The sequence below is a fragment of the Macaca thibetana genome, chromosome 14 (assembly GCF_024542745.1).
Source record: "Macaca thibetana thibetana isolate TM-01 chromosome 14, ASM2454274v1, whole genome shotgun sequence".
NCBI lineage: Eukaryota > Metazoa > Chordata > Mammalia > Primates > Cercopithecidae > Macaca > Macaca thibetana.
The window spans coordinates 42,699,326-42,716,189 of record NC_065591.1 but is presented as its reverse complement, the minus strand read 5'-3'; the positions used below and the strand labels follow the sequence as shown (position 1 = coordinate 42,716,189).

The window sequence follows — 16,864 nt, the reverse complement described above, 5'->3', positions numbered from 1 at the left end:
AATAGTGTTGATTCTCTTTGTATACATCCTCATTGAGTCATAATTGCTTATGAGATAAATTTAATTTCAGGGTTTTTTTCCTTTTTTTGGTTATTCTTCCAGTGTCTTATGCTTCCATACTTTCTGGAACATTTCTTATTCTAGGAAAAACAATTTAATTCCTTTACATTAACATGCAATTGAGTTCATGTTTTACCCTCTGCACAGTTTTTGCTTAGAAGGCTGTTTAAAGTCAGAAATTGAATTATTTGAAGGAATGATTGCATTTCTTTTGTGACATAAATGTAGACACCATGACATCTTCGTGGAAGAATTTCGGTGAGGAAAATCCAGGCCAATTTCTAAATTTGTTCTATCTAGCTTCTAAATGCAGGCTGCACATCATTTATAGCTTTCTGTTTCTTCTGTGGAAACTTTTCCTCAAAACACAGGAGATTATTGTTTTGGGTTGATTGGTTGGTTGGTTAGTGGAAGAGCAGACAGAGTGGGTGGTTCCCAGTCAGGGAAAACATAAACATTAAATTGTTCCTAAAATCATGGGCTATTATATCATCTTCTAGTAATGACAACTATTCATAAGCTTTGTGCACATATCATTTAGATTATGTATTTTTAAAAGAGTGGAAGAATAGATATAACAGGGATGAAAATCTGATATTCAGGCATCGATTACATAGAACACACGTAAGCTGTAAAACATGGTCGAAGAAGGGTTTGATAGGTAGGAATTACTGAGATGGAATGAGTTGCAGGGTAAATCTGAGTAAATGAGATTAATTCTTAGAGAAAATCTTAGAGTTCAAAATAAGGTGAAACAATAGTCTCATTTATAAAACAACAACAACAACAACTTGTTAAATTCACTCTCAATTTATTCTGAAACTGAGTAAAATTAATACAATTAAAATTATACTGAAGTAACATAAACTCTATGTTAACATACTTTCTATTCTAGTTTTCAACAGGTTGACCTTGACAACCCAAATGTGCATCGTCTTTTCAGTCCTCCAAAAGTAGGAACCCAGCTGATTATTTATATTCTATAATTTCAGTTGATTTCCCGCTCATTATCCTCCAGCCTCGTCACTGTCATTAGCTAGCTTATGCCTTAGTGCAGTCATTTGCCTTCAGATGTCTTTGGGACCTGAACTTTATGTAGTTATGATTTAATGTGATATTCTTATGCTCACATGATGTCCATAGATAAAGAACAAGTTTAAAGTCATTAAGGGTTCAGCGGCCCTGGAGTCCTTGGAGCAAATTAACATAAATGCAACCTAATTAAGAAGAATGAATTTACCTGCTCTTCTATTTCAGGTGAAACGAATTTCTGAAGATCCTCCTTGCAAATGCCCAAACAAGTTCTGTGTGGAGCGGCTCTCCCAAGGACGATACCGAGTGGGAGAGAAGATCCTTTTCATTAGGGTAAAGTTTTACTTTTCACTTATTTTGTTCCTAATGGAAACATTCAGAATTTGAGTTAGGGGAAATATGACAGATAAGAGCAGGAACTTCCATATGGTGCTTACATTTAAAGATACATGGTACGAATTTTTTTTTTTTTTTAAGTAGCATACATTATAATGTTCTACTGAAGGCTAAATAGAACTGTTTTCTCTTTGTACATATACCAAAACACATACACACCAAAGACAGGTGGAGATCAAATAGAATGAAGAAGCCTTTCCATTTGTGTTCTGTTTTGCTAAGAATCAAGATAATTTAATCTATCAAAGCAAGTTTGTGACTTTTACTAAGACCAATAATTCTTTTTTTTTTTAAAAAATAAGAAAATGAAAAATAGCGATACATTCCTAGAAATCGGCAGTTGAAAATAAAAGTAATTTTCTGCTTTATGGTTTAGTCATTTCTAAAGGAACAGAGGTTGTGATTTTTTTAAAAAAACTATATTCTTTCCTCAGTTGAAAAAGTTAAAAAATATCTTGCTGTTTTGTAGAACACAATGATTTGAATACGTACATCTAGTACCAGCAATGTGTATTCTCACAATACTCAAATCTGTAATGACTCTGTTGAAATTTTGCCCTTGTAAAGTTTTCTTAATTTCTATTTTTGACCAAAACTTATTTGCATAACAGGTCTTTTTAAAGACTCTGCAACATGTAGTTGAAAAAAGAAAGTTTAATCATAATTTTAGCCTTAAAATATAATGTTAATGATTTTGAATTTTAATCTAATTTTAGATTAGTGTTTACTAATATAGTTCTTAATTTTCCAGGAAAAAATTGCTGTTCTGCTTTGGAATAGCAGCAAAAATGATATAACAATGTGTTATTATTAGGGGTATGAGATCTGGGTAGATGGCCTCACTAGGAAAGGCAGTTGTCTGGGTTGCTTATTGTTTTTTTCTTCTTTATTGCAAAGATAGCATACATATTTTGTTAAGTCAAACTGCCTGCTGTCACTTAGTACGTTAAATAATAGTGATCTAGAATCGCCACAGATGTGTTTAAATTTTACCAGGTTGACCTTTCTCAATTGATAATCAGTCTCCTTTAGAATATTAGGCTCCAGAGCTCAGAATCAAAACATAGAGAGTCATTTGTTTAAACAGTTACTCCTTTTTGCAATAAAAGTGTTACTAAAACACATGATTAATAAATTATATACTGCTCCCTCCAACGTAACCTATTCAGTCAAAATATATATATTACATATGTTTATTTGCATCTGAGCTTTCACATGCAAATTTAGTCATTCGTCAAAGATTTTAATGTTCACGTTTATGAATAACATGTTTTTATAGTCCTTACTATATAAGACAGGTTTTTCATTGTTCCATTTCTCTTTTCAAGAAATATTTATCTTTTGATTTTAAATCTATTCATGCATTATTTATAGAGAAATTGAGATTTGCTGTACTGAAAAAAATTGTATCAAATTTCTTAGGGATATTAATTTAATAGCAACTGATACATAAGAACATGTTGTGCACACTCAGTTTCTTACTTCTAATGTTCCAGGTGAACCTGCAATAAGAGTTAACTGTGATGTGGTTATTCACTGATTAGCCCAGCAAGTTATGGCATCATGCTGTTATGACATGTTTTAGAATAGTGTATTAACGAACTTTAATAATTTATTCTCTTGATTTTTGTACTATCCACATACAATTTTACTATTTTTATAACATTTCCCTCTAAAATGAAATTTTTTAAAAATTTAATTTTTAATAAAGATAAATTTCCATCACTGCCTAAATTACAAACCAAAACTATTTGTCAAAAAAAAGAAAACATTTTTGAACATATGTTGATTGAAATACTTATCCTTTGGCTTGTCATGAGTTCATTTCTACCCTGAAGGAGTAACGTGATTCAAAAAAGGCTTCTCTCTATGTGTCTGGTTATCCGTGGAGGCTTAAAAATTAAAATTTCATAGGCAGGTCACATGTGCCTTGAATTGCATATTTTTCCCTATTTCCTCCTCTGTGTTAACTAGAGAAACTAAAAATGTCTCCTTAATGTGCATATACATATGCTAGTACTTTCGATTTGTGGTAGGGATTGTCATTCTGCTCCAACTCATTGTAAGAAACTGGCAGTTACTACTCAAAAAATCTCATAGGTATTGAATTGGTTTTCAAATGATCATATGGTTGTCACTGCTAATGTTTTACCTGTATTTCCTTGAACACCTGGATTAAGTAGCAAGTGCCTATAGTCAAATTCTCACACATACTAGGTGAACAACTGCCTCATAGTGTCTTCACTACAGTTCTTGCATTTCTTAAATTTGCATTTTTCACATGGGCATATTTTAAACTTTGTCACATATTTTTAGAGGCTGCCTAATATGGTCATATTTACTGGCAGTATTTATGTATATTATTCTATAAAATATACATACGATGACATATACATTGTGTCTTAACATTTGTCCCCTAGTTGGCTGTTCACCCTGAGAGCAGCAGTGTATTCATGTGGTCATAATGAACATGCCAAATGCAAAGAACAATTCAGAGTCACTTAAGGCTAATGAAACTGTTTACTTTTACTTAAAGATAAAACAATTATCAGAACACTAACTCAGTAAGAATTATTCCTTAGAAAGTCATAGATATGCCGGGTACGGTGGCTCACGCCTGTAGTCCCAGCACTTTGGGAGGCCGAGGCGGGTGGATCACCTGAGGTCAGGAGTTTGAGACCAGCCTGACCAACATGGAGAAACCCCGTTTCTATTAAAAATATAAAATTAGCCGGGCTTGGTGGGGCATGCCTGTAATTCCAGCTACTTGGAAGGCTGAGGCAGGAGAATCGCTTGAAGCCTGGAGGTGGAGGTTGTGGTGAGCCAAGATCATGCCATTACACTCCAGCCTGGACAACAAGAGCAAAACTCCATCTCAAAAAAAGAAACAAAGAAAAGAAAAGAAAATCATGGTCTTTTGATAAGCCTGTACCTAACACAGTTGACTCTTGACTGATGCTTAACTAAGCCAGAGTTAACAATTCCATTGCTAACCGCCTTACAAGGTTTGTTGACAATAACTACTTTATGTGTCAATTTATGATTATGTATGTATATGAATGTATCTTCCCTATACATTCAAACAGATACAGTAATAACAACTATGAATGAAAAAAATAAGAATGCCCGCAAATTTCAAAGGAAGACTCAGGAAGATATTTTCTGCAGAGAATATCTTTACTAAGCATATGTCTTGTCTGTGGGTTTCTGGAAACCAATGTATGAATAGATACTTCACATACATGGCTATCTAATGTGTACTTATGTATTAATAGAGGCGTGGATGTACTTTTGTAGACAGACTTGTTTATGTTCATATTTCTCTTTTACAGGTGAGGATTAATCCATGCCTAAATATTAAGAATCCTTTAATACAAAGAAAAACCTCTGAGGATTTAGGCAAACATCCTAATAATCCATTGCCAAATGGGAATTTTTTTTGTTTCTAGCTTATGAAAAATAATTTGTCAAAGCCAGATTTTTGCCCTGTGCTTTCCAAAGAGCAACGGTTTTTTTTTTTTTGAACTATCAAATGCAGCTAATTTTTGTCTGTATTGTGTACATGCAAATATACTCTCCTCCAAGATATAAATATTTCAGTTATTTTTCAGGAATTTGGAGAGCGATGATAAAACCTTGCTGATTTCTGCAGTAATAGAGATTTGGATTATTTCCGTTCAATCATAATACATATCTTTGAAATGTAAATAGGTGGATCTCGGGACTAATGTCTTGATTTCAGGGAGGAGAGAATTTTCTCTTGTTCATTTGTTTATTCAGTCAGTTGGTATTTATATAGGCTTCAAGTATCAAGAAGTCACCTGGCATTACAAATCCGAATGAGCCTGTAAAAACGGACTTCAGAAATATGTCTTAGATGCAATAATAATGTCTGTGTTATTTGACTTATCAATTCCGATTTGATGGCTATGTTCTACCTAAGTACTCCAAGTTGGAATGCAGTGCTGTGATCTCAGCTCACTGCAACCTCCACTTCCCAGGTTCAAGTGATTCTTGTGACTCAACCTCCCAAGTCACTGGAGTTACAGATGTGTGCCACCACACCCAACTAATCTTTTTCTTTTCTTTTTTGTATTTTAAGTAGAGATAGGATTTCACTGTGTTGGCCAGGCTGGTTTCGAATTCTCGGCCTCAAGTGATCCGCCTGCCTTGGCCTCCCAAGGTGCTGGGATTACAGGCATGAGCCACCACACTCAGCCTCTTCCAACAGTAATTTTTAAAATGGCCACAGATTAGCAGCATCAGCATCATCTGGAAACTTGTTAGAAATGCAAATCATTGGGGCTCACCCAAGACTTACTAAATCAGAAACTCTGAGGGCAGGGCCCAGCCACCTGTGTTTTAATAAGTCCTCCAGGTGGTTCATATGTGTCCTGAAGTTTGAAAATCACTTTAGAACAATATATAGGAAGGGATTCAGTGCACCAACAACACAACTTAAAATCATTTGCATCTCTGATCATGAAAGAATATTAGCAGTCAGGTGCTAAAAATGATCATTTTGAAGACTTTTATGTATTGTTGGAAGGAAATGCTTAAGATGTCATTGTAAGTGAAAAAATAGGCTTTTAAATTATATTTACATATAAAATAACTTTGTGTAGAAATGATTAGCATAAAGACAAAGAAAACGGGAAACATAGAAAATAGTTTTTATTTGTCAAGGACATGGAATTATGAGTGAGTGATTTTTTTCTGTTCTGCAAATTTCTGATGATCATTTAAAAAATATGAACTCTTTAGGATAAACCAGCAACCAGATACAGTTAAAAATTTGAGAATAAATTAAAAGCCCTCTGAAAGTTGTCAGGTTAATTAGCAGACTGCTCATTTAAATGGTCCTTTTGCTCAGCTTCCTATCTTCCGGAAAAGGGTGGGGAGGTTTTTTGGAGTCATGGTATTATTTAGACTACAGAGAATTATTGCATATTTTTGTGAACTTGTAGCATACTTTTCGTTAGATGAAGCTGTCTTCCTTTACTATTTTATGTCTCCATTTTGGAAATTGATGTTGTTTAGGATTAGTACCTGGAAATATGCAAATGTTTACTGTCTGGATAATATGCCTTGTCTTTCCTTATCTTTGCAGACTCTATCAGTGATCTACATACTCAGATTTTTCTCTACTAATCATTACAATTTTAACCATTTGGTGTTCCATTCATTTAGGGCTCAGTTTTTAGTGACAGGAAAATAACCTAATATGATAAACTTATCTGTGCTAATTTATGAAATGGATGCAGACAGCCCCGGTGAATAGAACATCTATGGGATAAGGTCTTCACACTTAACTAAGCTGCTCTAATGTTCTGATAATAAAAATTTCTGACAAAGTAGCAGCCAGTGGGGTCACATGTTGTGAGGTAGATGACATTTTGTGCTTCTTGGTTTGCTCACTAATGTAATGAATACTTTTTTACTTAATTGCAATTTATCACTACCCTAATATTTTACTTTAGAGTTGTTCAGAGTGTGTTCCCAAGAATAATAGTTCCAGATGACATTCAAAAATATTATTTGTAAAATTAACATGGTTAAGGGTTGAAACAGGTTTCTTTAATTGCTCTTATTTACTGATAATTGCCTTTGTTAGCCTGAATCAGAACACTTGACATATCTCATTATAACCTCCCAAACTCGTGTGGAAAATTTTGTTGCCATTTCCGTTTTACAGATGGGGAAACTGAGACACTGAGGTTGAGTAACTTCTCAAAGTTCTAAGGTAATAAGCATTGGAAGTGGGTACTAAACCCTGGCAGCCTAACTCCTAAATGTATACTCTTTACCACTAAACAGTATTGATCACTTTACCTGGAATTTCTTGGACAGTTCAAAATACTAATGTGATTTGTAAGCTCTTAGAGGGAAATATATTGTTCAGCATTTTCCAAATGTATTTAACCATAGAAATAGTCTCCCTCCCACCTTTCTTTCCCCCCAGATCATCTTCCTTTGCTAGGAGGTCATGAAAACATAGTTTGAGAAAGTCAACTGAAGCAAGTGGAATAATTTGTAACATAGAATTTATATTGAAAGTTTTCCACATCTTGCCACAATTAAAACTCATATATTTTTAAGGTATTAAGGAATATTTAATTTGTACTCATTTTTACCTTCAGATCCCATTTGGAAATGATTTTCAAGGACATGACTGGAAAATCTTTAAAGAAAAGACAGCTAAAATTTAATAAGGATCATTTGTTCCAGGCATTTTACCAGCTGCTTTATGTTTATATTTATATCACAGGATTCTTTCTAAACCATACAGCTTGGAAATTGTTTTTATCTTTTTGTTACAGGTGAAAAAATAAAGTCTTAGAGAAGTTCTTAAGTAAGTAGTAAAATAAATAAAAGTCAAAGCCCTGACTTGCCAAACCTACAACACATTCCTCTCTAAGCTGCTGCCTGTGGCATGTCCATTAAATGCAAATATATTATTCAAAAGGTTAGTCCTCTAAAAATAATCAACACAACTCAAAATCATTTGCATGTCTGATCATGAAAGAACATTAGCAGTTAGGTGCTAAAAATGATCATTTTGAAGACTTTTATGTATTGTTGGAAGGAAATGCTTAAGATGTCATTGTAAGTGAAAAAATAGGCTTTTAAATTATATTTACATATAAAATAACTTTGTGTAGAAATATATTTTTTATAATATATTTTATAATATATTTCATGCTCAACCATAGTAAAGTATTTTTATACCATTTTTACTTTAAAAGTATTCAGTATCCAAAGGGTATTCAATTGCATAATCAATAGTGCCTAATGTAAAGATATATAATATATTTGCCTGACTATATTATGACAGGATAAAACGTATGATAATATTTTTGTTACTGTATGATGGACACTATATAAAATGCTTTATGTGGTCTATCTCCTTAATAGGCAAAATTAACTAGCATTCTATAATAAGACATATGGTTATCCATCCTGATATCTTTTCAATACAAATCAGAAGATAATTCTCCCATATTGCTCGTATAGTCTTGTTGAGTCTTCTCTTGCTAATTGTAGTTTTTTTTTTTTAAAGTATATTGGTATTATTTCAAGATATTTTCATAGCAGAACTTCACAGTTGGGTAAAATAATATGAAATTCCATACTGACCCTCCAGTGGCTTACGAGTACTTTTCTAGTTAAGAAATATGAGTACTTGAGGGGCCTAAAGAAAAGACAATGAATAATTTAATTGGAAGTCAGCAAAGGGATTTGAAATGTTATGGCGTTAACCTCCTTTGTACTACTTTTAAATTAAATCATCACCGATCAATAGAAAGATCACACACATTGTTATTGACTCTGTGTAATTTCTTCCTTAGCATAAAAATTCTTCAGGATTATGCCTGTGTGGTAAAAATCAACTCTCTGAAACAAACCAAGCAAGAGAGGCACCAGAGCTCGGTTGCTATAGCAACTGAACTTGGCAATGTCTTCTGGGACTTGCTCTAACGAAAGGTCCATGATAGGGAGTGATATTATGTTCCTTTCTGCTCTTATGACACATGCTGATTTACTGTAAGTAAAACGTAGCATGGTTCAAATTTCATATTTTTCCTAGTGATGAAAAATGGGCTGTTGTGTGAAAATGTAAAGGAGTTTTAAACAACTAGCAAGGAAGTTAAAACCTCCATTTATCCTTAGTGGAAACGCTGCAGAAGCAGCCATTACTCAGCAGCTGAAAGTCAACAATTCCTTAAAACACACACACACACACACACACACACACACACAGATCATCTAATTTAGCAATGTATGAGAACAATGAATACAATTTTAAAATTATATTAATGCCTAGATTTGTTTCTAGGGGGAAAATATGGGTGTGTTTGCTTCTGAGGTATATAAAACCTCAGACATTTATAGTGCTCTAAGCCATAGTAAGAGAAATATGAGTGCTATTAATACATGAATATTTCCAAACTCAGTTTTCCCAACTGCCTCGAAACTAAACACTAATTCAGGAAATGCAAGTAATAGTATTTTAAATATGTTCAAATGCTTTTAGCTTTTAATTCTTTTATGTTTTTGCTTCACTAAAGACACTCTCATTTGTTTTATCATCCATTGATGACACTTTGGTAAAATGTATCTCAAAGGACTTTGCAGATATTGATAAATACTCTTAACCTATAGTGTCTAAGAAAGGCATATGTTTTAGATAAATGCAGTTTAAGTAACTAACCATTGCTGTAAATAATTCAGGTAATTTTTTTTTCTGAGAGTTACCCTTTCAGGTTGAAAACCTTTAAAAAAATCTTAAAAATTCAAAACAAGCTTTGTCAAGAATTGCACCCTGAAACTACATCCATTTTTTTCAAAAAGCAAGAAAGACAATGAAATTTGGTATTTATTACAATAGTTAAAAGTAATGGCAAAAACCACAATTACTTTTACACCAACCTAATAATACATCTGGGCAGTTTTCTATATTCTAAATTAAGTTAGATAACTCATTTCTTCTTCCACTGACATATTAAATGTGAAAAACATTAAATAAATAGAAGCTCAAAACCAAAAATTATTCTTCATTAAAAACTTACCACCATTGGCCATTTAGCAATGAGTAGATTTTTCAATAGTGTCTACTTTCACTTGCCCTGATAAGCATTCTTACTCATCTCCAACTCAGTTAGCAAGGTTTACTATGGTTTTAAGTTGTACAATACACATGCCACCTTACTTTAGTTTGAATAATTTTCTTTTGCCGTTAACGCTGTATCTAGAATCAATGTACAATTGCTTTTTCATTGGCCACAAATCAAAATTATATAAACTAAAGGAAGCATTGAAAAGTCAAATGACTTCATTGAATAAACTGCACAGCTTCTATAATCTGCATTCGGATTTCTACATTGCTATGGCCTTCCTGCCATTTAGATAAATTTGTTCCATATATGTGTATTTTATACCTAGTGATGTGTGTGTATATATATATGTATATATATAGTGTATGTATATATTATACAGATAAACACACACCTCCATACACACACAAAAAAATACAGAAATACATGTGTGTATAGTGAAAAGCAACAATATAGTAGAGAGTTGAATTGGTCCAATGATTTGGCATTTTAACTGATTTTAACAGGGATCTCAGGTTGATTTTTCTACAACTGAAATTGAAATCCCAACTTAAAAATGTTGTGGAAAAATCCACCTTTTTATCCTATATTTATATATACATTTACTGCATTAGGCCATTATTTCATTGCTATAAAGAAATACCTGAGATTGACTGGGGGCAGTGGCTCACGCCTGTAATCCAAGCACTTTGGGAGGATGAGGCGGGCAGATCATAAGGTCAGGAGATCGAGACCATCCTGGCTAACACTGCGAAACCCTGTCTCTACTAAAAATACAAAAAATTAGCCAGGCATGGTAGTGGGCACCCATAGTCCCAGCTACTTGGGAGACTGAGGCAGGAGAATGGAGTGAACCCGGGAGGCAGAGCTTGCAGTAAGCCGAGATCGCACCACTGCATTACAGCCTGGGCGACAGAGAGAGATGAAAGAAAGGAAAGAAAGGAAGGAAGGAGGAGAGAGAGAGAGAGAGAGAGAGAGAGAGAGGGAGAGACCTGAGACTGAGTAATTATAAAGAATATAGATTTAATTGGCTCATGGTTCCGCAGGTTGTACAGAAAGCAGCATCTGCTTCGCAGGAGGCCTCAGGAAGTTTCTACTCATGGTGGAAGAAAAAGAGGGAGCAGGCACTTCACAGGGTGAAAGTAGGAACATGAGAGAGTGGGAGGGGAGGTGCTACACACTTTTAAATGACCAAATCTTCTGTGAACTCAGCGATAACTCACTTATCATCAAAGGGATGGTCCAAGCCATTCATGAGGTATCTGCCCCCATCATGCAAACACCTCCCACCATGTCCCAGCTTCAACATTGGGGATTACATTTCAGCATGCGACATGGGTGGGAGACAAATATCTAAACTGTGTCATATACTAATTAACACTAACCAAACACTTTCTGTGCATCTGATGTCTAAGTGCTTTCCTTGGATTTTTTTTTTTCCAACTCTCACAACTCTTTGAGGTAGGCACTGTTGTTATCCTAATAGTAACAATAAGGAAATTAAGTGTTAGCGAGTTAATTGCTTGTCAAAGATTACACAGTTAGTAAACGTCAAAACCTTTATTTGAATTTAATGTATCTGATGTCAGAGCCCACAGTTTTAACTATATGCTATTCATTCCATTTCAGACCATATAGACATTTGGCATGTCATTTTGTAAGTATTACTGCTCAATCCATTAGTAATTTACCTATACTCGATGAATGGCTCCTAGTTTGCTTATTCCTTTGCCTTTGTGCTTTAGCAAAACAAGGAATTTAACAGCCAATCCCTATTCTAGAGTCAAAAAAAAAGAAACAAAACAAAACAAAAAAAGCACCCAGGAAACAGAATCTTACAAAACAGCCTCAATAACAACAACAACATAAACTAGAAAACCCAACAAGAATAGTTCAGTAGTTTAGCATAGTTCAGTATAGTTGTTGATTTTCTTTTCTTTACTTGAAAAGTCTTCCAGAAACAAAAATTTATCTAGGAATGAAGAAACTAAGGAATATTTACAATTTACTACAATTATAAACTTATATTTATGGCCTTTGGTCAGTCAAGATTAAATCCTCTTAATTTCATTAGGCATGGAAGGATTTTCTGAGCATGCTATGGTATAGCGTAGAGATGAATTTGCATTTTATATCATTGTTTACTTTTATTAAAGGGTCTAAACTAAATATATGACCAAGTGCAAACTGAAAACGTTGGCATAGCAACTAATGCTTTGAAAGCAAGTTTCCTAAAATTAAGCGTCAAGTAATTTTTACATAACATTTTTTCTTAACTGTTTTTGTCTTGTTTCTTGATAGCAGTACAGATATCTTTCTTTTATATTGTTTGTAAAGTACTTTCATTTTATACATTATCTCAATTTAGCTTCATTAGTACTCTATGACAAAAATTAGTGTGATTGTTAATTTATAAAACTTATGGATGAGGAAATTGCAGCTAACAGAAATTTAGTAATTTTCCTAAAGTAATCCTGTTAGTAAGTGATTGATCCAGGTTTAATTATAGTATGAAAATTTTATGTCTAAATTTTATATGATTTAAACTTCACACAATAAAATTTCCTTTTGAAGTTTTTTTTTTTTTTTTTTTTTTTTGAGACGGAGTCTTGCTCTGTCCCCCAGGCTGGAGTGCAGTGGCGCGATCTCGGCTCACTGCAAGCTCCGCCTCCCGGGTTCACGCCATTCTCCCGCCTCAGCCTCCCGAGTAGCTGGGACTACAGACGCCCGCCACCGCGCCCGGCTAATTTTTTGGATTTTTAGTGGAGATGGGGTTTCAATGTGGTCTCGATCTCCTGACCTTGTGATCCGCCCGCCTCGGCCTCCCAAAGTGCTGGGATTACAGGCGTGAGCCACCGCGCCCAGCCTGAAGTTTTCTTTTTTAAAAAAAACTTTATGTAAGTGAAAATAGTCGCTCCCTGTGTTTTTGATTTTGGCACTGTTTTCCTTAAATTCCAAAGTAAACAACACAGTAATGTCTACTCGCAATGTTTGTAAGATTTTTCTTTTATCTTTTTGTAGACATCCTGACAAGAATATTTCTTGGTTTATATGTTCTATACTGATATGTGAATGATTTTTTTGCAAAGGGGAAAGAAATGAAATAATTATGCACAATACGTTTTGTTATTGAATAATTGATGTCTTCTAGTTGCCAAAGAAAAAAACCTGTGAAATAACTGTCATATAAATTGTCTATAGTTCTCCCATGGGCTCAAGTTGCATAAGTAGGATGTAGCTAGATTCATTAAGAAATATGCTTTGCACTTGTGGCCATTTTGAGTTTTTGTTGAACATAGTCAAGCGTGGTGGAAATGCTGCTGTTACAAGATTCACTATGATAAATTAGGACTCGTTTAGTGCTATCTTTTTCATAAACTTAGTGAGTTAAGTTTCTACATGACTGGTCATTTTAGAGCTTGCCTTGCATTTCCCTTTAATACTTGACATTTTGAATTTCACCTCCTCAGTAAAAACACATAATCATGGTCCTGGACCCAGCAGGCACCTCCTTCATCTAAACAGCCAGTCCTTCCATTGCAAGAGGTTTACTGATTCACATGCAACTTTTAGTTCACTGAAACGGTGTATTAACATTTTCATTTGAAGGCTCAGTGTACAGTGTTTCATGATATAGTCTGCCATCTTGTTAGAAGCAGAATAAGATCTTAAGGAGCTCTTTAGGTAGGTTTTGGGAGGAGCAGTGTGTGAAAATTTGGGTTACATATTGTCCTAAAGATATATTATTCAATTTTCTTTATAAAGAAATTCCAGATATTATTAAAACAACAACAAAGCAAAATGACAACAAAAACCCTGGCAAGTTATTTAATGGCATTTTGTCTCTTTCTTTAAACAAACACCAGCAATAAGAAATCACTACATCAAGGTGTTATTCATCTCCCAATTGTAGCTTTCTTTTACATCACTATCTCTTTTACACACCAGCTTTTCATGCCAGCTTCTAATCTCCCAGCCCCACACTCACACCTTGCCCTTCAAACACTCTTGCCAATTATGGAAAACTGCCTTCTCTCTAGCAAGTTTTAAGGGACTACAAACTCCATGGGAACAAATTATTTGAGACTTCACCTTGTAATGGGCTTCCTGACCTTTTGTTGTTGTTGCTAAACCAACCTATCCAACGTTTTATTAGTTCCCTTTCTCAGAAACTGATACCTTGGTTCCCAGTCTCTAACTTTTACTCTCAACATAGTTCATTTATCATATTTTTCCTAAAATCTAGCTTCATAGACTATAGGGGAATGCAGAGACGACTGAATAGTCTTCCTAAGATCTCATTTAAAGGCAGATAAAGGGCAGGTCTTATTTCAAATTTGTCTTCTAACTTTTGCATTAGGCATAAGGTCTCTAAGAATTTCATTCCAGAACTGTAACATGCAGACAAAGTAACACATTAATTTGTCATCATCTACCAATGTGTTATGCATGCTAATGTTACTCAGTCCCGGACTCTATTTTGGTAATCATGCTAAGATCTTAAGGAACTCTTTATGTTCCTAATGAGGTCCAGGGTTAATAGAAAAAGTATGGAAACTCATATGGCACACAATTTTATTCACATCACATTGCCTGTCCACCTGGTAGGACTTAACCTAAGGTGGGCTTTAGCATTGCCCAGGGAGGCACTTTGAACCACAAGATACGTATCACAAAACTCCTCTCCCATGTTGATGTTTACAAAACACCTTCATACCTCCTACTATTTCTCTAACAACCTACAGCCAACATGACAAGCAGGTAAGGGCATGCATTCTAAGGAGCACAGCAAGGAATAACATGTCCAACCTTGAAGATCTTATTTATCTCCTGTTTTTCCCCCAACATCTTGTAACAAAAATAAATCCACCAATAAGTACTGAAAGAATTCCAGATGAACCTGAAATTTAATTGACAGCTTGGCAACAGCGACATGAACAGTCTCTTCCCTCATGTACAGCATTCGTAGATCTGATAGATAACATGCATACATATATTAACTAGAGGAAAAGTGAAGATGAAATATTCTAAAGACAAAAGGGAAAGTAGCCTGAAATAGTAAATTTTAAAAATTACAGCCATAATACTGTGTAATCATGGGAGGGGAAACAGTTTTCCCAAAGATGACTTAACTTTGTCATCCTGATGCTTAGTCAGAAAATCTGAAACATATCCTTTGATTCCTATTGAAAGCCTTTCAACAAATTACCTTTCAGATAAACTGTCTCCTTGTGAGTTTGGAATCTCTAATTTTGAGTTAATCTCTCTAATTGTGAGCTTAAGATGCTACCTAAATTACATTTTTAATTACAGCAAAAGAAAGCGGTAGAGTAGAAAAGAGTGCCTCCTGTGTCATGTAACTTTCTGAGGGTAAATATTAGGTTGGTGCAAAAGTAATTGCAGTTTTTGCCATTGAAACAAATTGTAGGCATGGAATATTATGCAGCCATAAAAAGGAATGAGGTTATATCCTTTGCAGGAACATGGATGAAACTGGAAGCCATCATCCTCAGCAAACTAACACAGGAACAGAAAACCAAACACCGTATGTTCTCACTCATAAGTAGGAGTTGAACAATGAGAACATATAGACAAGGGCAGGGGAACAACACATACTGGGGCCTGTGGGAGTAGGGGAGGTGAGGTGAGGAAGAGCATCAGAACAAATAGCTAATGCATACAGGGCTTAAAACCTAGGTGACAGCTTGAGAGGTGCAGCAAAATACCATGACACATGTATACCTATGTAACAAACCTGCACTTTCTACACAGCTACCCTGGAACTTAACTGAAGTTTAAATAAATAAATAAATAAATAGCAATGGTAGGTTCATTACTTTCATAATACAGTGGTAGGGCCTAGACAGGAAGCAAGGGGCCAACACGAGTGAGGTGAGAGGGAACTCAGAACAATATAGTAGGATATTTCCCCAAAGTAGAAAGTTTTGCACTGAAATTAAACATTTCATTTACTTAACAATTTTCTCTAGGACTTTATTAGACATTCTCTAGAGTCTGATATGTTTCTCTTGTAGAATTGAGACACAGACTTGATATCTGTCATCTTAAGCAAAGAATATTTCCTTACAGGTATCTTTTATTTTGGAACAGGAGACTAAAACCCCAGAAGAGAGGTAATTCTAACATATGTATTTCAAACTGCCAACTACCAATGTAACTGGTGATTCTCAGAGTATATATGTCTCACATATCTTTTAATGTGGATTACTATGCAATGAAACTTCACTATAAGATATGAAAAATATAGAAATAGTTATTCTCATTGTCGTTCAAAAAGCTTTTCTTTAGTCTTGTCACAAAAGATCATAGTTTGCATTTTTAGGTGGCGTTCATGTACCTTTCTTCATTGAAGACGGAGAGCATTTTATGAACTTAATATCTTCTTGTTTCAGTAGGGTCTTCATGGTTGTGACTATATCTCCACAGCCAAAGCAAAGCAGACATTTAAGGTAATTACTTAGATAATTAATGGGCAAATCTCCACTTTGCTTTCACTGTGGTGCCTTGGCCTTTAGTCAAATGAGGGAAGTTGGGCACTCAAAAGTTCATATTTTACCTTTTTTTCATGAGGTACTAAAACACTGTTTCTTCTTTTGTTTTTACCATGATACTTTTTAAAAATGGCAATCTCAGATTTATTGTGGGCGGTTAGAAGACAGTAACCTGGTAATATAATATTTGTCATTTTCTTAGTAAAATTCTTGTGCTCCAGGAATGTTGAGCTTACTGTTAAAAATTGT

The 16,864-nt window shown here is 34.5% G+C and overlaps 1 protein-coding gene across 6 annotated transcripts in view; it reads left to right on the top strand.

Moving 5' to 3' along the window:
* The window catches only part of GAS2 (growth arrest specific 2), a 144,536-nt gene that overhangs the window by 85,960 nt on the left and 41,712 nt on the right, over positions 1-16,864 (top strand). For 3 of the 6 annotated variants that reach the window (XM_050755464.1, XM_050755466.1, XM_050755465.1), the window contains one exon: positions 1,318-1,425. In XM_050755464.1, coding sequence (XP_050611421.1) covers positions 1,318-1,425 — 108 coding nt within the window. Of the gene's footprint in view, positions 1-1,317; positions 1,426-7,628; positions 8,106-16,516; positions 16,574-16,864 lie in introns of those variants that run through there. The other 3 variants (XR_007719077.1, XM_050755469.1, XM_050755467.1) reach the window with 3 other exon arrangements.